The 26263-nt window shown below is 32.8% G+C and overlaps 1 protein-coding gene across 1 annotated transcript in view; it reads right to left on the minus strand.

Annotated features, from left to right (window-relative positions):
- The window catches only part of LOC112912588 (low-density lipoprotein receptor-related protein 1B-like), a 332717-nt gene that overhangs the window by 63356 nt on the left and 243098 nt on the right, over positions 1-26263 (minus strand). Inside the window, exons 40-44 of the mRNA XM_072745200.1 lie at positions 23156-23272; positions 21324-21497; positions 19566-19691; positions 14268-14432; positions 113-274 (exon numbers count right to left, since the gene is read on the minus strand). Of these exons, the coding sequence (XP_072601301.1) occupies positions 113-274; positions 14268-14432; positions 19566-19691; positions 21324-21497; positions 23156-23272 (744 nt within the window). The remainder of the gene's footprint in view (positions 1-112; positions 275-14267; positions 14433-19565; positions 19692-21323; positions 21498-23155; positions 23273-26263) is intronic.

Below are 26263 nucleotides of genomic sequence, written 5' to 3' on the forward strand. Positions count from 1 at the left end.
TCAGGGGCTGCTGAAATTGAGATAAGGGATGGAACATGGAGATAAGAAAACTACTTCACGTCAACCTCAACGCATGCCCTCGGACTGTCTGGTGGGAGTTGCTGTCACTTACAGTACTGACACCTGTCTCCAGTGTGTTCGGCCTGGCAGTGGCAGGAGGGCTGGTTCCCGGCAGTCACGCTGCAGGTGCCTCCATTTTGACAAAACTCCTCACAGACTGTCTTACCACAGTTTGGTCCAGTGAACCCCAGGGCACAGCTGCAGGTGGGTCTCCCTATTGGAAAAGAAAAGGTAACAAAACGAAGAAGTTACTTGGCTAGAATGGTTTATCTTCACAGAATCCTCACTAGACAAGAGACAGGAAGCCAAGATGCTGGTCAAGGTGGGTCCACACTTCCTCTGTGACTGTAGGCAGGAGGCTGACCTCGATGCGTCTGCATTTTCCCACATTCCAGTGAAGCCTAGGTTAGAAGATTAACTCAGGTTCACATCAGGTAAAATAACCAGAGCTCATTTTATGAATAATTACACATTTATACAGGTGTGTTATGCTCTGAAGTGCTCACGTTATTCTTTGTACTTCTCTCTTCATGTCCATTTTGCTTTTTCCGATCATTTTTTTCTACTCATATAGTAACGTAGATTGTATCAGCCATTAGAGTATAAAATAGAGACAATCATGATCATATCTCTCAGTGTCGAATCATCATGGACCACCACTGCTAAAGCATGAGCTTAGACTTATAAATATTTTAATAAGTTTAAAATGGTCATACCATCTATAATATTTATGCGATTAGTTATTTTAATCGATGTAAATTTATACACCGCATTTAGTATGTAAGCACTTAATAAGTCCTATTTTATTTCATCTTGTGTTTTTTTATTCATGGGAAAGGACTGTCCCTTGTAGTCTAGTAAGATGATTTAAAGTCTAATGTTAACAGCACATGAGAGTAGATCTAATGGATCATCTATGGATATTTTTCTTTATTTGCTCTGTGGAAACTAATATCACAAGTAAAGGTGAGCAATCCTTTAGGGTGCTTGGAACATAACACAGTTAACTGTTAGATCAAGAATGAGTCTCTCTAACTGGCTGGAATGCCAAGGCCTGGGTGGAAAATGGGAGTACCGAAGCAGCTATGTAGGAGAAACTCAGGAAAACAAAACGAAATAATAGCTATCATTTGTAATGCGGAATAGCGAAGTTTGGAGGTTGTACAAATGTGAAGAAATCACATGAAAAAGAATAAAAAAGAAATTTAGTCATAGATCTGAATTAACTATGACTCGGAAGTGTCACCCAGTTGACTAGCAGCAGAGAATATCCAGCCATCGCCTCTCTCACCTTTGTAGACATGAGGTATAATTAGACTGGTCATAAAAATGTATGAGTAGAAGTCTTAAGACTTGAAATGTGAAAATGACATAAGTTTTCTCTATTGTCATAGGTTCTACATTTTTTTGAAAAGCACTCATAAGTGAATAAAATGCCTCCAAATGAAAGCCACCTGCCTTTCCAAGAGAATAAATAAGTTGAGGTTCCATAATTTATTTATTTATTTTGCATCGAAAGCTCTCCACACCTTTAAACATGCTTGAAGCTTTTGCTTCTCAGTGAAGAAAGTTACATACATTTTTAATGGTGAGTAGCATTGCTTTAAAACGTCTGCATAAATGTTATTACTTTGGTGGCAGATAAATGCCTATTAGTAGGTTGAGAAACAAGGTAAATTTTATGTACATTAAAAGCTGAGTAACATCGTGTTTTCCATTCCCAGAAAATGGCTTTAAAACTTTTAGCTAAATATTTTTCTTATAATGGTAGTGAATTTTCTAGTTGTTGCTTACATATAGAAAAAAATATCTTCATGGGAACAATAATGGGTGAAAGACAGAGACACAAACAAGGGAATGAATAGTGGTAGAAGATGAAGAGGACAGCAAATTGTTGGAACACAGTTACTAAGGTAAATGAAAGCCCTGAACAAAAGAAGTAGTTCCTCTTCATCAGCAAGAACCAGTGACTGCCTTACAGAGAAATAGAACATTTACACAGGGACACAAATTAACATGAGCTAAATGTAAAACAAACAGAACAGAAAATACAGGAGAAATCAAAATGCATTAGGATAATCATAAAAAGTGCCATATGGTGGTAGGACTTCAGCACCGTGGATTTATGTTTTTCTCCATTATTTTCTAGGTTTCTTTAAATTAAGAGTGAAAAACATTAAAATGAAAGAAGTTTGAAAGAAACAAATGCAACCCACGAAGGCCCTTGAAATCTATTCTGTCCCAGTCACTGAGAGAATGACACCATGCTTTCATCTCATCTGTAGCTGCTTTGAAACTAGGGCAGAGTGACCAGGTTGTCCCCCCACTTCCACATCCAGCATCTGCCTCACATCATTTAGATCCTGGCTGAATTATTTTCAAAAGGCTCTTTTTCTTCCTTTATAAGGAGGATTTCTTTTTGACAAGTAGAAATCTTCATATTCAGGGGAACATTACCAACTTGAAACTGTGTGTTGATACAGTAGATCTTTTGTTTGCTGATGGGAGATGAACCACCTGTCACAGAGTTTTATAATGGGCTTCCATCTAATATTTTCACGACTCTCTCTGGGTGCGCCCTAACAAGTTGCATTGGATTTATTTATAAAGATTTTTTAGGTAGCTCAATTTAATTTCGGCATTTGAAAAGGCAACAATACTGTTACGAAGACTAAGGTATAGATTTATAGCAGTGAAGCATCCAGGGAGCTTGGGAGTTGACAGCTTACAAGAGTAGTATAATCAAAAAGAGCATCAATTAACCTGAGGAAGGAGGGAGAGGATCAGTCTGTTGCCTCTACTCAGTCTAGTTTTTATAGCATTCAGACCTGAAAAGTGTGAGTTGTTAGACTGCCTGGTTATAGACTATCTGTACCAATTACTGGTTGTGAGGCCATGGGCATCACTTCTCTGCTTCTTTTTCCTTGTGCAAAACATGGAGATAATAATATGGGGTTGTTAGGGAGAATCATAGTAAATGAAATGAAAAGTAAAGTAAATGAGATGATATGTGCAAAGCATTTCTAAAGGTACGAGGCACATAGAGAGCACACAATGATACTTTGGCTCCAATTGTTTATTATTATTACTGTTGTTGTTATTTCTATTGAGCTTCGCCATTTATGACTTTGTAACTGCGTCCTAAAAAAGACACCGTCACATTCTAAGAAAATCATTTGGAAAACTGTCTTAAATTACACATTTAATGTTTGTTATTTATTTAAGATAAAATTAAATTTGAGCTTGCATGGCAGCGATGGGATAAAGCAGAAATTCTCCATCAACCTTACTCTCAGACTCCAACATTTTTAACTTTGAAGGATGGGTCTTTCTTTCTCTTTACTTTCTCAACATATTTAATCCCACACTTTAAAAAGAAAACACACACACACAGAAACTCCACATGAGAAACACAAACAATAAAGCACACCTAGTATTTTTATCAAGTCCATTTACTTGTATACCTTCAAATTTTGATACATACTTGAGCTTTTTTTTTTTTAGTCTATACTCATAGCTTCCAATTCTACCAAACAAAATCTTCCATCATAAAGTCACATTCCAATCCTTCACTGGGTTTACAGTTTTAATTTTTTTTTAATATATAAAAAAAGGTATCTTAATCTGTTACTTCTTTGTTATTTCAGAAGAGAGGACAGATCCCTCAATATGTATGTATTGTTCACATCAAGCACTTCTGATTCCCTAGTGGTAAAACAGGTTTAGGGATGGAGAAGTTAATGTGTGTTTTCTTTATTATATATTTATCTCTGATCTCTTAATCTCTAAATCCACTGATTTCTTTTCAATCATCCTCCTCAGATGTTCTCCATAATTTTACACATTTTATTCTTGAAACTTCTTATTTTTATTACACATTTTATTTCGCATCTCCTCTTGAAAATTCTATCTTGGTGTCTAAGACATTACCATTACTGATGTCCGTATCTTTTTCTGATTGTCCTTTTCAATTGCTTTTATGCTTTCTCTTTCTTTCTCTTAAAATATATTCTTCTAAACTTATTTTGGTGATGTAATACAGTTTGATGGCTCCAATAATTCTCTATCTGAATACTACAGTCTCAGTCTTCTCACTCTGGACTCCTTGTCCTTCGTAACTGACAGACCATTCTCTCTTTGTCCTAGGCTCATCAACTCCCCCATGACCCACAAGAGAGAAAATTCTTCTCATAAATATTGTCCTGGTAGCATACGTGATTTCTGTAGACTAGTGATTTCTCCCAGTGACGGGTATGCTCCATACTCAAGTTCGACACTATAAGTTAGCAAAGTGCCTTACTAGCTGTGTACAACAAATGGAGCTTAGTTTATTTTCTTGATTAATTTATTATTAATATATCTGCTTCCGTTCGTAGATAAATGGAAACTTGTTGCATACATCTTCTAAAATGTGCCAGCAAATTTTCATGCAACAAGGTAAGTAAATAATAAACTACTGAGATTTAACTAGATAAACTACTGAGATTTAACTAGATAACTAATAGTAGCTAATGTCAAATATGGCAAAAATATAATTAAAAGTGCTAATCATCTATAGTCAATATTAAGGAATATTCACTGACACAACTAAAGATTGTATTGATCATAAGGAAAAGAGAAATGGGTGCCTGCTTGGCTCAGTAGGTTAAGAGACTGCTTTCTGCTCAGGTCATGATCCCCAAGGATCAAGTCTCGCATTGGGCTTCCTGCTCAGTGGGGAGTCTCCTCCCTCTCTCTCTCTACCCCTCCCCTGGTTTGTGTTCTTATTCATTTACTCTCTCTCTCAAATAAATAAAATCTTAAAAAAAAGAAAGAGAGAGAGAGAAATGGAAATGTCTTGGATTCTCACAGGGTTCTTGAAATTTCACTGGTCTTACGTGGCCCTTACATACTTAAACTAGTCTCAGTAAAAATGATTAATTCTGAAATAGTTCATAAGAATATTTAACAAGAACTAAATAAATTTGGCACAAATAAAATTGTTTATTTTTGGCATTAGATCTGGGAATCAAATATTGTTAGATATTTATTAATTGTGTGGCTTTGCCAAACTTACATTTCCTCACTAGATCTCATTTTGCATCTCATTCTGTAAAATGGTGTCAATGATGCCTACTATGTGCTGGTAAAACACATCATACAACGTCTGCCACATAGCACGTACTTAATTGGTAGTATTAGTAGTAGTAGTAGTCGTATTGAAAAAAAAAGTAGTAGTCGTATTGGTATTATAATTACTATTAGTATTATTATTAAACAGATTGTTTATTATTTAAACAACTGAGTACATATGCTTTTATTAAAAAACTGCATATGGAATCCCAATACACAGTTTTTCCATATTCTTTTGAAAATAATATGCCCATATCCTATCCATATATACCAGTTCAAATAATGTTTTAAAATATATAATAAAAATGCAAACTTTTCTATCATATAGATAGGTAACTACATGGATAGCATAAAAAATTATCATTAGTCCTTGTTAAATGAACGTTAAATTTATATGATTTTGTTACAGTTTTTAGATAAATGGACCTATTTGATTATATGTTACTTTTAGCTATATAGTCATAGCCAGTGATTTCTCTGATATGGACAGACTATTGCTGATTTTCAGTGATAATAAGTAATGTCTTAGAGCACTGACTTTTGAATATCCTAGATTCTTGGATTTTAGTGTTCTTACTTAGCCACTCAAGTTCACATCTGAAAAATAACACAATGTTAGACATAATAGAGTGATAAGGATTAAATAAAGTAATATGTCTAAGGAATTTGACAGAGTTTTTCATATTTATTAAACATTTAAAATGTAGTAGGCACTATAATAAACAAAATTAAGTAGTTAAATTTCCAAAATATTTTAATTACTGGATATATATTCCATATAGAAATCACTATTTACTTGCTAATAATTTTAGAGTAAAATTTGCTGTGTAGCTTTTGTTCAAGTAATATATGAATAAATCTTTTGGTCAAGTAATATATGAATAAATATCAATCAATCAATATGCTCAAAAACCTATATTCATATTTGAATATTATAAATGTGTATCTGTTGGCATTTTTCAGTGACTTGATATACTACTGGTGTCTGTTTTTAAAAGCTAGATTTATTTAATAAACAGTTTTTAAGATGATTATAAATATGCTACTCTTCAGTGTATTTAATCAATATTATATGACTTTAAGTAGGTAAAATTACTTCTCTGCTCAATATTGGACAAATAAATCATTACTCTTTTTTTTTCTATTTAAACATAATGCTTGAAAATGTGTGGTTGATTGCCATGAAGGAATGCTAGCAAAAGTAATTACATATGAACTTCCTATGAGACAGTGACAGTGTTTATTATTTCTGAGTAGATACCTGCTAGTGAGCATCATTAGTCAGTTCTCTTTTTAAGCAATTTATTGAATTCATAGTCATTTGTCAATGTGAACCCCGATGCATCTTAACCCTTACTTGTTGAGTAAGTCTGGTGCTTATAAATTTTTATTCCTGGTTGTAATGTTTTCTACCTAACAAGTTTTCAATATATACAGTCATTGTTTAATTCAATAGTCTGATGAATACATTGAGTCTAGATAATAGAATTTCATTGACATTTAAACTGCAGAGCATATTAATAAATGCTTATATTTAATGTTCCACAAAAATACTATCTGAAAGTTACCCTTTACTCACGATATCTTTACTATTTGAACAAAAACCACATTTTTGTTATTTTATATAGGAGAAAAATAATAAGCTGAGAGACAAGTCACCATAGCCTCATTTGGTTAGATACTAGATTGCAATCAGAAAGCCCATCTCCTGACCCCTAATGCCCAAGACCACTCTGCTTTTTGAAATCCATCTTCACTTCTGACTTAGATTCAAGTGATAAAAGTTTTGAATGCTTAAAAAAATTGCTAGTCTTTTTGATAAAGAGATTTGACATTCTACTTTTCCACTTTATATAATGTTTTCCTGAACAGAAAGTGAGTGCCCATTTATACACAATTTTAGTAAGTTGACTATAGCTGTCGAGTTGTCTTAAGTATCATAAAGATTACAGAGAACTATTCAGCAAAGCCTGAAAAAGAAAAGGAGGAACTGGATCATACCTAGCGCCCTCCCAGATACTACTTAATATATTCTGACATGTTTCAAATTATAGGTCACAATCTATTTATACTTTTGGAAAGTTCGTTTTCAGCCAGCTTTTTTGAAAATAAGACTGAAATATTTTTGTCCTTTCTGTGAATATAAGGAAGCCAACTCAAACCTTCTGAGATTAGCTTAGAAAGCCATAAGACTTAATAGTTCAGTACCACTCTCACCATGTAGTTCAAATGAATCAGTAATTGATTCAAAAAGTCAACAGCAGAATTAAAAATCTTACTTTCAGCCACTCACAGGTTTTTTGTGAAGGCGCAAGGATTGTGAACAGCACCTGGAACTCAGTAAGCAGTTAAATATATGTTAATTACCATGATCCTGGCAATAATAATTATTATTTAAGTTTCTAATAATAATTATTATCATTACTTAATTTTTAATTCTAACAGCAATGCATGTTAATTGTGGAAGTTGGAAAAAACAGACATAAAAGGAAGGACCTATTTCCTTATACAGATGCTTTATTTATGCATTTTTTCCCTATTAGGCTCATATTATATAGTTCTATTTCTTGTGCTTTTTAACTTTAAAATACAATGTAAATTATTGGATCTTATGATGTTTCCATTTCTAATTTTTGAGAAGCCTCAAAATTCCATTCTTCACTGTTGCAACAATTTGCATTCCTGCCAACAGTGTATGAGGATTCCCTTTTTGTCTACATCCCTGTTAACATTTATTTCCTGTTTTTATGATACTAGCCATTCTGACTGGTGTAAGATGGTATCTCATGGTGGTTTGGATTTGCATTTCCCTGATGATTATTGATGCAGCATTATTTACAATAGCCAAGATACGAAGTTATTTAAGTATCCTTCAATAGATAAATGAATAAAGAAGGCATGATACATATGTGCAATGGGATATACTCATTCATAAGAAATAATGAGATTTTGTCATTGTAATAACATGGATGGACCTAGAGGGTATTGTGTTAAGTGAAATAAATCAGATAGAGAAAGACAAATTCCATATAATTCCACTTATATATGGGATTTAAAAACAAAACAAATAATAAAGAACCAACCCATAAATACACAGAACGAACTAGTGGCTGCCACAAGGGAGTCAGTGGGAGATGGGCAAAATGGGTGAAGGGGAGTGGGAGGTACAGACTATCAGTTATGGAATCAATAGGCCACAAGAATAAAAGGAATCAGCATAGGGAATATAGTCAATGATACTGTAATAGCATTGTATGGTGACAGATGGTAGCTATATTTGTGATGAGCATAGCATAACTTACAGAGTTGCCAAATCACTCAATTTTACACCTGAAACTAATGTAACATTGTATATCAACAATACTTCAATGAAAATAAAATAAAATACAATGTGAATATTTTCCTATATTATCATATATTCTACAATTCTGGTTTTATTTATCATATAACATTCATCTTTTAGATACGCTATATTTTACATATTAACTATTTGGATTCAGATTTCTCTCTCCAGTTTTATATTCTAAATAACACTATATTGAACATCTTTACTTCTAATTTTGGGTTTTATCATTATGTAATCCTTGGAATATGTTTCTAAAAATGACATTATTTAATTAAAGAACACAGAAACTTTTTAAACCTCTTGGAGAGTACTTCAAAATTGCTTGCTTCAAGATTTGCACCATGAACATTTTCTTCTGACAGTGATTTACGAATGCTGGTTTCATCTATGTGTGACTGGGCTCCTCCTGCACTTCTTCCTTTCCAAACTCCTTCTTTTTCTTTTTTTCTTTTTTCCCTTCCTTTTTTATATTTGTGTACATGTGTGTGTGAGACTTGTCTTCTGCCGTCTTCTTGCTATGGGTATGTATTTCTATGTCACTTATTTGTTAAAAATATATGCCCTTTTTATGTTTTTACTTTTACATTTTCTTTTTTTAAATATTTATTTATTTGTGAGAGAGAGAAAGAGAGAGAGAGAGAGAGAGAGAGAGGTAGAGACACAGGCAGAAGGAGAAGCAGGCTCCATGCAGGGAGAGTGATGTGGGAGTCGATCCTGGGTCTCCAGGGTCAGGCCCTGGGCTGAAGGTGGCGCTAAACCGCTGAGCCACCCAGGCTGCCCCTACTTTTACATTTTCAATATAATATTCCTTATATCCTTAAAAAGCAAGTAGGACCAAATATCCAGGGCTCTTAGTACTCTCTAAATATAAACAATATTTATGTTTAGGAAGTTAGGACATCAAGCTTAATTTAACTTAAAAACAGCTCTCATTTAGATAAAAGTGGAAGAAAACAAAGGTGGGCAGTTTAAATGCACGTTCACCCTTTATCAAGATATTATTTAGGTGATTGTAAACTTTATGTCCTAGGTACAGATGTGACTCAAGAGACATCAGTATTTATGTTTTGTCATTATTCTCAGGATGTTTTGAGGGTATCCAAAAGTTCTTAGCTTAACTTGCTTTTTTAGCAAACATTTTTAGGGTAGCCTTTTTTTTTTTTTTACCATATTTGATGGCAGCCATATATGCCACCTTAATACCTGGGGGCAGTGTTCTCGATAGAAAGAGCCTGAATGAATGAGAAAGAAAAGTCTTACCATATACTTATTATTTTTTAAGGACTTTATTTATTTATTTGATAGAGAGAGAGAGAGAGAGAGTATGCAAACAGGGGGATCATGAGAGAGAGAAGCAGACTCCCCACTGAGCAGGGAACCCCATGCTGGGCTTGATCCAGGACCCTGGGATCTTGACCTGAGCCGAAGGCAGATGCTTAACTGACTGAGCCACCCAGGCGTCCTGCATCTACTTATTATTTTTAAGGCCCTTCCGGTTGGAGTGAGAAGTAGTGAGAATAATCTTTTTTTTTTTTTTTTCCTTTCCTTAACAGGGGCCACTGTCTTCCTGTTTCAGTTCTGAAAGCAAAACCTTTCACTGCCAAAGTCCACAGATGTGGTAATAGGGGGAGTCACAGTGAGAGCTTCTGCTTTCTTCTTTCCATATTTATTTAAACATCAATACAAATGTATTATCTACTAAAAAAAATTGCACTGTCACTCCTTTGTCTGGGCAGTCCTGCTTTTGTGCATTTTCAAATTCCCCAAATTAAAAGTTGCCCTCCCCGCTGCGTAATTTCAAACTTTATGAGTAGGAGTTTTTGGGTATATTGCCCCAAATTGATAAACTCTCTTGCTTTACTACTCTAAATCAGCTGTGTAGAAAATCGTGATTCATTTCGATATGAAAATTAAAAGTCTAAATAACAGAACTCAAGAGTATTGAAAATACCAAACAATATATTTTAGAAAATAAATATTTATAAAAGTGAAGATTAATTGTAAATATATATAAATATCCTCATTATATTCATGATGAGAAACATTCTTAAATTCTTCTCTATTTTCTCTAATAGAATGATTGAATAATTCAGTACTTTACTCTCATTTCCATTATTTTGCCCAAGGCAAACTTTATCTTAATATCCTCCTATGAGCAAGTCATAGAAATGAACTACATGCACCCTTGTCGATATAATCAATGTCAAACGATTTCACTTTGTGGTACTTTCCTGTATGGATAGAGTCCACATATTTCAGTTTTAGCTTTCTCTATAAAAAAAAAACAACAACAAAAAACTTAAGGCACGAGGAAACACTCATGTCTAAGATGCAAAATTTTAATTATGCCTCTCAGATGTGTGCTTTTAATTAACTGGTGACATTTCCTTTGTTCAATTATTATAGTCCTATACAACTGTCATAAACTTATAAATTTTAATTAAAGCTGCCCCAAACCCTAGTCATATAGTGTCCACATAGGAATTTGCCAAAAGGCTTAACTGTAAGTAAACCAACAATGAATAAATCCATGAATTGCCCGCTGGGATTTGTTTAACAAATTAACATTTGTGTGGAGATAATGAGGTTCTACAGTCTATAATGCCAAACAATGTTTTTATAAAACCATATTTTTAAAAGTAAAAAATGCTTTGTAGATGACTTAATTTGATATGATATTATTATTATTAATTAGACGCTGTAAGACTATAAACTATATGGCCATATCTCAAATTGAATTCATATAAAGACTCATTTATATTACTAATTTGAAATATAATTTTTTATGAACATGTTATCTATGTGAATCAAGATCTACCTGGGTGTATAGGTAAAATTGATATGCTAAAAAAATTAAAAAATAAAGTAAAATAAAATTGATATGCTATAGATTTTAAGAATATAGCAAGATCTGAACCAATGACTTCAACAAAACATTAAAAGTTGTGCTATATCCAATAGAGTTCTGGATCCATTAATAGGACAGCAAATTCAGTGTTTTGTAGAGATTTGTCTTTGTGGATCCATTTCAGGTTGAATAGATACTTGTAGTTTGGAGTACCAAACTCTTTTCCATTTAAATATTTCTAAAGGCAAATAGAAGAAAACCATTTCATTGTAATCCAATTATTTTTATTATCATAAAGAGAAAATTAACAATCAAATAATAAAAATCTTTAAACAAGTCATTTATGTAAGAAAAGCTTCTTCTCTCCTAAAAGAAAAGGTATCTGTGTCACTAAAATACAATTACAGGTCGTATCAGTTTGCCACATATTCAATCAGTTTTCATTTGCATGGTCCCAGCAGTACAATTTCTCCCACAACAATAGAATATATTCTACTGTAAGGAGTAGCTTCTCATAGGCAGAATGAAAATATATAGTAAGACCTAGTACCTTTTTATTTCAGTCAACTTGCTGAATATGTTTTCAGAATTCCATTAAGCACCTAAAATACTTTAATTATCAATTAATCAGAAGCCAAAAATATTTATAGACATAAAATTATCAAATTTAAAGAAATAGTAATGCTTTTACTATTAGAATGCAAATCAGAACAGTTTGGTTCCTCTGAACTCCATTGAATATGCTTTTTCATGTGGCTCTTTCAGCTAGCATTATGCTAAATACTTCAAAGAATAGCATAAGCAATAAAAACAGTGAGAACTCCCAGTAAGACAAATTAACTGTGTAGGGGATGTGAAGATCATATGGATTAATTTTCCATTTGACTAAATTTGCATTTATTGTAGTAGAATTAAATGTGCATAAATTTCACTCTCTTAGTTGCATAGTGTCCTTTGCATTGAATTTTGGAATTCACAATTTATTTTTTATTATGCTTTGGGGTTAATTTTTCCTATGGGAACATATCTTAAATATAATAGCACTAAGTAGAAAAAATATGTTTTTAGCAAATACTTTTTGCAAACAGAGCTATTGTGCAAATTAATAAGAATTTCAAGTGTATCTTAACATATAGTAACCTGATATTTTCAAAGCATATTATACACTACATTGCAATGCCAATAAACTAGTTATGATTTTAGATAGGAATTATGTTGCTATCAGATGTACTGATATAGTGTATTTATATTTAACTTAATTTTTAAATTTAAATCTAATTTAATTGAGTTTAATTCTCAATAGCAAATGAGGTTTAGCATTAGGCTAACTGTTCAATTAAAAAGAACACACAAAAGAACGAAACTGGACCACTTTATTATAGCATATACGAAAATAAATTCAAAATCGATTAAAGACCTAAATGTGAAACAGGAAACCATAAAAACTGTAGAGGAGAACATAGGCAATAGTCCATTTGACATTGTCCGTAGCATCTTCATTCTAGATATGTCTCCTGAGACAAGTGGAATAAAATAAAAATAAACTGTTGGGACTTCATCAAAATAAAACACATCTGCACAGTGAAGGAAACAATCAACAAAACCAAAAGGCAACTTATAGAAAGGGAGAAGATATTTGCAAATGGCATATCTGAGAAGGGTTTGTGTCCAAAATATATAAAGAACTTATAAAACTCAACACTCAAAAAATAATTTTAAAAAATGTGCAGAATATATGAACAGACACTTTTCCAAAGAAGACATACAGATGGCCAGCAGACACATGAAAAGATGCTCAACATCACTGATCATCAGGGAAATACAAATCAAAACTACAATATAGCTTCATATCCATCAGAATGGCTAAAATCAACAACATAAGAAACAACAGGTATTGGCAAGGAAATGGAGACGGGGAACCCTCTCGCACTGTGGGTGGGAATGCAAACTGGTGCAGCCACTCTAGAAAATTGTATGGAAGTTCCTAAAAAAGTTCAAAATAGAACTATTCTATGATCCAGCAGTTGCATTATAGGTATTTACCTAAAGAATACGAAATACTAATTTAAAGGGATACCTGCACCCTGATGTTTATAGCAGCATTATCTATAATAGCCAAATAATGGAAACAGCCCCAATCAAAGATGCTGTGGTATATATATATATATCTGCAATGGAATATTACTCAGCCATAAAATAACAAAATCTTGCATTTGCTACAACATGAAAGGAGCCAGAGTCTAATGCTAAGAGAAATAATTCAGTCAGAGAAAGACAAATACCATATGATTTCACTCATGTATGGAATTTAAGAACAAAACCAATGAGCAAAGGGAGAAAAGAGAGAGAGAGAGACAAACCAAGAAACATATTTTTAACTATGGTTACCAGAGGGAAGGTGGATGGAGGGAGGAGTGAAATAGGTGATAGGGATTAAGGAGTGCACTTCTGATGAGCAGTGGGTGTTGTATAGAAGTGGATGAATCACTATATCGTACACCTGAATATTAACTAACTGGAATTTAGAAAAAAAAATTCAAAAAAAATCTCTACCTTGAAATATCAAAATAAAAGTAAAAAAAAAATATTTAAAAGAACAGATTTTGGAATCAAATATATGAGGCTTATAAAAATAGTTTTACTTAATCATTCTAAACCAGCACAGCATCTGTAAGCACTGAGCCCTGTCACTTGTACACACTCAGCATGTGATCATGATCATTGCTATTGTTGTATTTTGTGACTTGCACTTCAACATACAGAATATAGAACAAATACTATTATGTTGCATTAATAATTAAATCTAATTTGTGTTAATCTATTCTTCCTCTTTATATTTTTCACATTTAAAGAAAAAGGTAAGTTATTTGAATATACATATGATGAAATTCAAGTATTTACCCAGAGCTGAGGGTGCACAGGTTCCTCCATTTTGGCAGTAGTTGCTACAATGATTGACTTCACATCTGTCGCCTGAGTAACTCGGCCAACAGTGACACCTCAAGTCACCCTTCTCATTTAAAATGCATCTTCCTCCATTTTCACAAGTCAATTTGCAGGAATCATCTGGTTATAAGAAGAAACACGCAAATTAGCATGCTATTCATTCGGTAGAATAAGAACAATTCACATATACAACATGAAATATCAGGATTTTATTTTTTTCATAAAATTCTCCAAATAAATACCTCAATATAAAAATCGAAGAAACAAAATACTATAAATGCTGTCTGAAAACAGGGATATCGATTTTAAGTAGTCTTGAATAGTGAATACAAATGCTGATTTAATTTTTATTCTTCTTTAGGCTTAAAGAATTTTAACCATTTCTTGTGTTTATTAAAACATTAGACAACAGAACCAACTGAAACTTCCTAAAAATGAAATATTTTCCAATCAATACATTTTTTAAAGATATAAGTAAACATGGCCTATTTTTAGGACTGTTTGATATTAAACCGAACTAAAATATGTAAGTTAAATTTATGGTGCACATATAGTATATATAATATATATAACACATGGAACTTACAGTATAGAAAATACATTCTTTGATATACATCCTTATTAATTATGTATAAATAATTCAGAACTAAAGTCACTTAGGTTTGGTATAAGATATTGATAAAAGATTGTTAGAAATATTTCCATATGTAAAATTTCCCTATGGAAAATGATTGGCACAATCTGTCTACTTCATACATTTTGGCTGAGGGTAAGAAAGGATGGTCATTCCTTGGGGTTGCAAAATTATCCTTAAAAATATGATGAGTTCAGTTGGTCTGGAATAATTTTTTAGTTTATGTGCATTGACATGGACTTACTCCATTAGAAATACTGCTTTTACTTAGGGCAGGACGTGATGCCCAATGGAACACAAAAGGCTGAGAATATTGTAAGAAGCATTCTCTTCTATTAAAGCCATGCCTCTTTTATAGTTAAATAGAGAAAAATCAAAACAGCCTGTATTCTTTATTCAAGATCCATTGGCCCACACATAGCAAAAACTTTAATATATCACTACAATAATCACAAGAGCAGCTTAAAGAGCCTTAGTGACTTCAAATAAAAAAAAATGACTCGAATATCATATCCACTGCCACAAATAGAGACTATTTATCAGCAGTACCAGACAACTCTAAAACTTGCTCATTTCAAAGCAGAGTTGAATACAGACATTAAATTCTCAAGAAAGATCTCAGGTGGAAATATACACTTGCTTAGTTTAAAATTCACCCAAACATTTCCAATTCATTCAGCATAAAGTATCCTGATTGGAGTTGTGAATGTAAACAGTGAAGATAAATATTTAAGGCATTATGATCGCAGTTAAGATTATTGTGGGGGAGTTCATTTTCATCTGTAAATGTCCTATGTAAACTACATAGCTATTCAAAATCTCTACATGTTAGGACATGTACATTTCTACAATATGCCTCATGAGTTTCGAGAAATTTTAAAATAGAACACAGCTTGATGAAATAGAGTGGAGTTTCAAAACCTAACTGTAAGAGTTCTATAATGAAAAAGAAGGCTGCTTTTGTCAATAACTAAATCACCCCCAGAAGCCAAGTTCAAGCAATTATAATCAACTATAGGAAAGAACAGGTGAATACTTCTCCAAGAATGAGTAGCATTTGAATTTCAAATTTCTTACACGAAGATTAAAAATATTCAGTGTCTCATCATTTAACAATAGCAGCTAGATAAAGGCAAGTAATTATAAAGAGCAGAAAAACTTGGCTACATCAAATGTTAATGTCAAGAAAAAAATTAATTGGCATTTATCTACACCAATCAATAATTCTGAAACCTACTTATTTATATTCCTCGCTGAGGTGGTCCAAGCTGTCTGCTGCCAACGTACATATTCATAGAGGCCAATGTGAATATTTTTTAACACTCTGATTATTTAAAATATAAGATTTTCTTCTAAATTACAAAATGAACTTTTGGGAAGTTTCTGTAATAGTGCCTCTCACTCAAATCTGAAATAGTAAAACTGAAATTGCTTAAAAAGTTTTAGATCTTGGATATGTGTACATCTAGACAAACATGCTTTCTCATTCCAAACATAAAACTATAAAGTTTGATGAATAAATATAGCAAAAAACTTGTTTCATTTTCTTATCTACTGGAGGATAGATTTATCTTCAAGTGCTGTGTGTCTACTTTTTCCAAAGTATTGTGGTAGGCAGTTTATATATGTTATTTCTGGTCTTTTCAGTGACTCTGGACATTGGTAATAAGGGTGTACTACATGATGGTTAAGAGTATAGAATGCCTGGGTTCACCTTGGGGTGCCACCATTATTACGTAATGTTAGACAATCAGTTGAGCCTCTCCATGCTTCAGTTTTCTTATGTGTAAAAATAGGGGCAATGAAAATACTATCATAGGGGATTTGAGGGGATTAAATACAATAATATACATATACTTACATTATGCCTTGCTCATAAGCCTTCAGATTATTTGTTATTATTAACAAGTCATAGTAATATTTGTTAATCTAATTTTACACAAAAGAAGCTGAGACTAAGGGAGGACAGGGCCAAACAAATTAATTAATTAATTGAGCTCTACCTCAGATCTCCCCCAGGCCAACATCTTCCTGTGTATTTTTTTGGATTATTAGCTAAATAAATCTGGGTTTTTAGGTAAATAATTTATCCTAAGCAAAGAAGAAAAAAGGAAAGTTATGTAGAAAAGATATTAATGTCTAGTTATAATGGAAAAACAACAAAAACTGTAGGCAACCTGACCATAAAAATAACACTGATAACATCTGAGTTAATGTAAAAGTCACATTGGTGGGCGGCATCAATAGAATAATTCTGGTCAGAATCCCCATCTCTCTCATGGGTCTCTCCCAGCCAAACAATAGTATAAGTAGACACAGTACATAGGGGTAGGGGGAGCTGTGAAATCACTGGTTATGAGTGTGTGGAACTAGTAAAAATGCGGCACATCATCTAATATAGAGAATGCTATTATAAAGGATCTATTTCTGGGAGGTTAAGGAGAATACATGGCCTTAGTTTACCTACATAACCATGTCAGAGGAGAGAGTGAAAAATGTGCCTAATAACATTTGAAAATATCCATTTAATTCTCTTATTTGATCATCATAGTTGAGATCACAGTTACTTTGGTTGGAAAGATAATCAATAAGGAGAAAGGGTGCATTCTAGTGCCAGTGACAGCTCCCTTTTCTAGAACTGGGATGAAAGTACTCATCCAAAATACCAATCATGATTCATAATTAGCTTTCTGTTAAGAAATTACTGACCTGGTCACCCACTACAGTGTTTCACATGTGCTACAGATTAACTAAAATAAATGACTGCCTATTTTCTTTACATGCTTTATTTTCATGCCTTTTTAGCTCCTCTGTCTCAATGTTCTGATCCCTCATTCCCATGTAATCTGAATCCCCTCTGTCTTTGCAGACCTCATCCTAGAGTCATATTCTATAGAAACCTGTAATCAATTCTCTATTTGGATGATTATCTGAATCCCTTTATTTTTTTATTTTTAAAAAAGATTTTATTTATTCATGAGAGACATAGAGAGACAGAGACAGAGACAGAGACAGAGACATCGGCAAGGGAGAAGCAGACTCCCTCTTGGGAGCCTGATGTGGGACTGGATTCTAGGACTCTGGGATCAGGACCTGAGCCAAAGGTAGATGCTCAACCACTGAGCCACCCAAGTGCCCCTGAATTCTTTTAATAGTTTTAACTCTGTCTCTTCTGTGCCTGCTATCACTATTCACACAAATACCTATTGGTGTTTAAGTCATTCATCATATGATCTTTGTGACCTCTTCAGCTTTGCATATCCAGTGCTTAAAGAATATATATTAAATGAAGGCATTGTGATAGTTTATAAAGAATTTTATTTTATTTAAATTTATTTATGATAGTCACAGAGAGAGAGAGAGAGAGAGAGAGAGAGGCAGAGACACAGGCAGAGGGAGAAGCAGGCTCCATGCACTGGGAGCCCGGGAGCCCGACGTGGGATTCGATCCTGGGTCTCCAGGATCGCGCCCTGGGCCAAAGGAAGGCGCCAAACCGCTGCGCCACCCAGGGATCCCGGCATTGTGATAGTTTAACACACTTTGAATATTAGAAAGGTAGAAGTCTTTGGATTGCATGTAACTCTCAGTAGAGAGCAATGAGAAAATGATATGGAGATAGAGATGCTAACTAAGGGCAAGGACACAGTTTTCATGTGAAGAGTTCATTCTAACCAAGAAAAATACTGCAGGTAGAAAGTCCTGCTATGAAGAGATCCAAAGTGTATCTCACTGGAAAAATGTGACCCTCAAGGGAATTTAGAGCCTTGTGTTTTTCTCTGTATCCATAAAATTTAGTGTTGATTTTCTTTTCTCTTAATAGTAATTTGCTTTTCCATTACGGCTAATGTCTTGATTATGAGGGAACTACTTGTCATCTACCTGGATAATGAAGAGATAGAGGTCTCTTCTTTCTCGTTTCTCATCAAAATCAATTTGCTTTTGATTTTTGTTATTTTATTTTTTGATTTGCTATTTAATACTTATAAGCTTCTGAAATAACGTTTTGCTTTCTTAAATGTTTGTTTCAGTGTTAATGTAGCTTCTAAAATATGAGCTCTAAGAATGAAGAAATCTTGTCAGTTTTATTTATAAAGTAGTCCTTAGTTTCTAAATTAGTGCTATGTTTTGTTCACAAGCCCTCAAAATATTTGTGTTAGTAGTAGTATGTATTGTGAATCAAATTTTATGCAGAAGAAAGTACAGCTTAGTTTCTTATTATCAGTTTTAAATTTGTGTTTGGTGCGAGAAAGTTGCTCGCTATGAACCTGATGAATGAATAAAGGATTTTAAGATTGGGTTTAAACTTGTAAGGAAATGGCATCTTTTATCTTCACCGATAAAAAGCTATATAAAAATATCTTGATTTGGTGAGTGACTTCAAAGTTCTTAATCTAGTCTTAAATGCATAGTAAGTGCTCAGTGTAGCTTTGTGAATAAATGTATAATAAACTGATAGGAAGTCATCATCAGAGACAGTGGTTTACGCAGGCATTCAAGAACTGATAGTATCAAGGCATCTATGTTGACAATTGAGTGGCTAATTCTGTTTGGTTTCAAAAGGTGTGAAAATATACCATACAAATTAATTCATTATTTACAGCATAATGACGTTTACTCACCTAATAGGCTGTCATCATTGCAAGTACCATTAATCAAATATTTGCCTTCTGGGCACACACAGGTAGCTCCGAAAGGATTTAGCAAACACAGGAAGTCACATACTAAGTCCAAGCATGGATTAGGCACTGATTAAAACAAAGGATAACAAGGAAACACATGACTATAAGTACAATAATTTTCAGAAGCATAAAACTCAACAAGGTGAAAGGATGCATTAACAATGTTGCAACGAAATCATCAAATCCCTACTGAGTGTATCTCATTTCAGTGTCAAACTGTTCCCCTTTATAGATAAAGAGAAATTACTACCCAACACTCATAATTAACAGGGGATTTATGCCGATTTACACTTCCAACAAGAGAGAAGAAATTATGCAAACACATACTTTGTTGCTCTTCCATCTGACTTATTTTTGATAAAAGTGTTGGTCTGAGATAACAAAGTATAGTTTGGGTCTATGTAAAAAGCAGTAAAGCCAACTGTAGTCTTTGGGGGACCTACTCCCCAGCTTAGGGAGTTTCAGAACTGTTGAACAGACAGAAACAACTTCCCCTTCGTATTTACAAAGGCTTGAAATACATATGTATTTGTCTGTTCAAAACACAAACAAAAGAGAGGACTCTTTTTTATAAAACCCACGTTTAACATGGTTTCCTTTCCATCAGGTTGCAGTCTGTGTGCATGTAAATGTCTGGCACATTTATTTTTGTCTAAATTTCTACCCAATTAGCATTCTGTGCAGTCATAACTGTTCCTGTGGCTCTTCTAGAAGAATCTGTCATTAGGACAAAACATAAATGTCACCCAGGTAGTGAAATAGTGACTGTGAGAGTGGCTTTGACTCAGAATCACTACTCAAATACCTATTGTATTCAGGGCAGAGTTTCATTTATTTACATAGTTTTTATGAAGGTGGTAATATTTGACTATGAAAAAGAACCAAACACAACTAGAGGATGACAGAGAGTGTCCTCATATTAATCTTGGAACTAAATATGTCGGATCATTGGTAAAGAGCAACAAGAGTTTGGATAGGATTTCAGGAAGTTCTTAGGGGGAGATCTGTTTTAATCTGTTTCCAAAACTGATTTGGATAAATATCACTTATTATCTTTCCAGTAGTTGCACCGAATGAGGTTAAGTCTCTCTTTATTTGCCATAAAAAAACTATCAATAAATCTTAAAGTTTCTTGGAGTGTAAACTCACATATAGAAACAGATTATTAGAATTTCAGTCACATTTTTTAATTTTGTTCTTTAATGTTTTTGATAGTTGTGTTTGAGACAGATATTTCAAGATAATTGCATCAATAACATTCCTTTCTAGTAGGGAAAGTAACAATAAAAATAATAAACAATCAGAGAAAATATAACCCTTGAAAGCAGTAGTCCTCAGTTGCTTTTAAAGATGGAATGTTGATGCTATGGTTATTACTTGCTATCAGAAACAAGAGTCAAAATGGCTAATGATGAATTTTAATACCTGCATAGTTTATGTATAGACTCTGGTTTTATTTAAAATTTTAGAAAAAAAGAATGAGACTTTTTTAAATAACCAAGTCAATTCTAGTTTGAAGAAAACACAGTCAAATGCAAAATAAACCTTTATATTATTTGCATCTTGACTTTGGTGATTAAAAAAAATCTGGTGATATAAAAATTAAAGTTACTTAACTTACAGGGCTAAGTACTGAAATAGTTAAAATATTATAAAATACTGTTTTTTTTTGTCAAAAACAGTATCGAATATACTTACAGTCTAGTTGTTTATAGCGATGAGATATCAAAACACCTTTTGTTTTATCAATATCTAAAGCTAGGTATTCTACTGAACCATGGCCAAACTTTTGTACTCGAAATACACCATTTTTAGGTCCTGCTCCATATATGTAATCTTCAAAGACATCAATCCTATGTGGATGTAACAAGCCTAGAATTTTTAAAATGTGGAGTTATAAAGGTTGCAATGTAAATAAGTGCTCAGACTTAAAACCAAGTTTATTCAAGATCATGTAGAAAATCTTACTACTGTTTAAAAAAACTTTAAGAATTATAATATTTTTTGATATTAGATGTAAAGTTGTTAGAATTAATTTCTTTGCAGTAGGAATATGTGAAATACTAAACATATCACTCACAACATAAAAATCATTTCCATCATCACTTTAGCCATCTGCACCATCACAAAGCATTTGCTGGAGGCTGACTATATGCAGAGTAATCTCTGCTATACACTTTGCAGACAAAAGAAAAGCTACAGGCCAGCCTTATCCATTGCACACAAACAGGCAGTTCACAAAATTCTGAATTGTGTTCTAGACCAAATTAATGATCAAATTAGACTGCCTGAATGAAAAAGAAAAGAAAAAAAAACCATTATCATTGTCTGTTTTAGAAATGGGATAAAGAAAGCAAACTAGCAAATGGTAATGATGCATATGACTAGTTTGGCTAATGATGGTAGAGGCCATCGTTTTTCTTATTTTAAGAAATGACTGTTATTGTAAGAGATTTTCATGAAAAAGAATAATTAACCTAACCTTTGACACTGAGATGTGTAACAAGTAAAATAACATTTATAGTTATTATCTAGAGGTTGTGAAACATAAAGTGCCTTTTAAAAACTGCCTCTCTCTCTCTGTGTGTGACTATCATAAATAAATAAAAATTAAAAAAAAATAAAATAAAAACTTATACATGTTTCTTCAATGTCCTTAAGCTGAAATAGGTCAACTGTATTGTAATCTATTCTAGTAATGTGGAATTTTTTTTTTTTTTCCATCTAGGGTCATCATATGAAAAACACACGTTGGGTAAAGGCACAATGAAAGTTCACTTTAATTATTTTTCTTTCAACTTCTCTGCTCTGTTAAAAAAACCAGAAGCAAAGCTATATTCAGTATATGTAATATGTAGATACAAAAACTTTAAGTACATATTGTAAGCAATTTGTGGTGGATAAATGAGGAGACTGTGATAGGGAAGAGCAAGAAAGACAGAGGGAAAGGAATTAGATTCAGCAGAAAGAACTGAGATTGCCAGGCAAAGCAGGTGTGAGACATGAGCGGGAGAAATTGAGAATAAAAGACAGAGGTGGGGATAAAAAAAGGGTACCAGCTAAAGAAGAGCACAAGTAGATTCTGCTCTCCCTGGAGGTGAGGTAAGTTATTTTTACACACTGCTTTTCATTTGGATGTAGGATTGTTACAATGATGTTTTATTATATACAGTAATTCAATTCCACTTGCTACCACTGAATTTGAAATAAAAACTTGTGTTCAGAGGCACTAATCTTGAACACTTGAATGTCCTGCTCAGAATGTAATATCTATAGAAGGAACAGAACGAATATTTTCTGAATCTGGGCAGTGATGCACCGTGTTTGTCCTATGCTAAGGAAATTCTGGACTGGCCTCTTTGTTACCTTAGTAGGAATGAAAATTATATAATCCATAGTAAGAGCAACCTTTTAAAAAGAAAAAGAATTTGAGGAAATTGGGAATGTAAAGCTTTCATATTTATATTTATGTACCATTACTTAACATTCTCAATAATAATTAAAAGATGAAACAAGAGCACTTCACAGACCTTGTTTGCTACTGATGGAGACTACTGAATCAGAGCCATCATACAGAACACTGCCAATAACAGAAAGCTCCAGGTCAGCCCAGTATATTCGTTCACTAAAATGATCCACAGCCAGACCTGCAAAATCAATACATGAGGACAAATAACAAAAATAAAGTTGAAATTATTTAAAATTACTTTTCTGCTTCTTAATGTATGATTATGATTGATGTTTTTCTTCAAGTATTAAAGAAATTACCCAGTCTATATCACGGTACTGTAAAAAGAAAAGAATGAAACAATTACTCCTTATGTGCAATATATGTGTAGAGCTTACATAGAGTTTAATAGGCTGTAGTAAAAACTGTACTTCACATAGGAAAAGCTACCCTCACTATCTTCTCTTTCCGCACTTACTGGTCTCTTAATTACAGATGTTTTCTAAAAGCTTTTCCATGATATTTTAGTTTTTATCTTTATAGTACATACACAATTCACCATTTAAATAACTTATCCAACTAATTTACTGTAATTAGTTCTATTTTGAGTATCTTCATGAAGATATACTACTCAGAATAAAAAAGGTTCATGGGCTTCATCATAAGATATTTTCACCCGTTTGGAATTGGCCTATGGTGTTGTGAGCCACCTGTGTGCATTCTGAAGTTTAAATTGGTTAAAAATTGATGGTTATGGTAGGGAAGAATGAATGGCAAATTCCTTACTTAAGGTTCTAGTTGTGCTTAAAGTTTTTACTCTAATCATTAATTTTCTCTGAGACTGCTTGTCTTTATTTTTATCATCAGTGAATAACAATGGGCTAAAATAAGAGGTGGTAAAAAAATCATGTTTTTCTACTTTTTTTTTTACTTTTTAAGTTTTATAATGTGATTATATCTAGACAGTATCTTCTTACAAAAATATCATTGACATAAAGGATATCTTAAGTAAATTTCCTTCAATATAGAATAGTAAGATCTACAACACGTAAATTCTACATCATCACTGCTGTAGATATCTAATTTTTGTGACATAGCTAGTCTTTTATATATGATGTATTGCATATTAAAAACAGTATAATGAAATCCAAATACCTTTGGCAGCTGAAAGTAAAATGGCTTTCCCAATCAGAGCATTCAATAATAACTGAGATATACCTCCATGGCAAGGCAACTGAATGGGAAGTGTTTTTGAATTTGTACTAATCGGATTCCTGTATAGGTAGGTCCAAGATTTAACAATCAGAAGGAAAAAAAACAAAAAAGAAAAAAAGCAACACACACAAAACCCAACTCACAGTGAAGATCATTTGAGAATCATTTTTTACTTAAGTATGTAGATCTAGCCCAAATATAATCAAAATAAATACAAATATTGCTCCTCAAATATAATATAAAGATGTACTATGTCCAATCAGTCCCTGAGGAATGACTGAACAATCAAAACAAGTGGTCCATGTTTTACTAGTTTCCACTCAATGAACAATTTGCTATTTGGAGTCATATTAGGGGTTATGATTTTACTTCTTTATGTATAATTATGGGTAAACATGAACCATAGAATGACCCAGTTTCCTGCTGCCACCCATTATTTTTCAAAACAGTTGTCTAATCAGGATTGAAAACACTTTCCTTTCTCTTTCACCAATGTAATACAGTAAAGAAGTAGATTAAAATAAGCTGACCCCAAAACTGATCTTTATATTTGGATATTAATATTGTTAACTGTAGAAAAAAAGAAAACAAAGGACATGTCACACAGTCTAATTACCAATATTGTTTATTGAGATTCGACAGCAGTAAAAAAGTTCTCAAAAGTGTAATATATTGCCTTCTTTGTCTTGGCTTGTCTAAGATATACCCATTTTTATCAGCTCTGGTCACATATTGTACTATTGGATGGAATTACAACTAGATAAAAATTATATAACAAAACTTTCAGATGAGTGGGATTTATATTCCAAAAAATCCACAAATCGATGATTTTGATTTTTCCTTAAGCCCTTTAATAAAAGAGATAGTCTTTTAAATTAAAAAGTTAATAAAGGATTCAACTAACTTTTCTTGTTATAGAGTTGGGAGTGAAGTTTATAAGAAAGAACAAGTTCATTTCTGTCTTTAAAATATCACATCTCCTTTTTGTCTTTAATAAAGTACCAATAATAAAACAGGAAAAAATCAATTCCCAAGACAGTAATTTTCAGCTGAACTGGGAATGATGAATATTTGGAACCAAGTCTGTGTAAGTACAGGAAATTTAAAATAAAGTGCCATTTGTGCTAATCAAGCATTATGGGATCACAATTTGGAAGACTTTTAAAAGATAAAGACACAGACTCACTAAGTTAGGAATGTATAATAAATAATAAAATAATAAAGACGTTAGTCATGTAGGCATTTTCTTAACATCTCTCATGATTTGTAGACTATTATTACATTTTAGCTATTTTTTAAATCTCACTTTCATTGAACTCTGAAAATTTCCAAGATCTTCCCTCTAGTTTCCTAATTTCCACTCTGGTCTTGAAAGAAAGAGAAAGAAAGATAAAGGAAGGAAGGAAAGAAGCAAGGAAGGAAGGAAGGAAGGAAGGAAGGAAGGAAGGAAGGGCAAGAGAAAGAAAGAAAGAGAAGGAAGAAGAGAGAGGAAGGAGGAAAGAAAAAGAAAATATTAAAGAAAAATGTTATGAGAAATGACCAGAATACCAATGTGATATTTAAGAAAGAAGACTTGGAGAGAGTAATAAATTATAATCACTGTATTTTCAGAAATAGAGAAAAAGATTATATATATTCGGGGTTAAAGGAAAGCGAAGATTTGTAAGGTCATATTAACCAGCAAGTGTGCACTACCATATTCTTGATTTAAAAGGTGATAAAGAGAGTCCAAAAACTGAAAATATTTGCCTCTATGTCAAATTTATTTTTAAAAAAATTCTTAGAAGTATTTTTTGGGATAGGTTGCCTACTTAAAGTCTTGGATTCCCAACTAAAGTTATATACACACACATACACATACCCTTATTTGTGTGTTAGTGAAATAAATGTATCTAGGAGTTCCAAAGTAGTCCTAAGTTTTGTTTTATTTTATTTTATTTAAATTCAATCAATTAACATATAGTGTATTATTAGT

Source organism: Vulpes vulpes, unplaced genomic scaffold (assembly GCF_048418805.1).
Source record: "Vulpes vulpes isolate BD-2025 unplaced genomic scaffold, VulVul3 Bu000000631, whole genome shotgun sequence".
In the NCBI taxonomy this organism is placed as follows: domain Eukaryota; kingdom Metazoa; phylum Chordata; class Mammalia; order Carnivora; family Canidae; genus Vulpes; species Vulpes vulpes.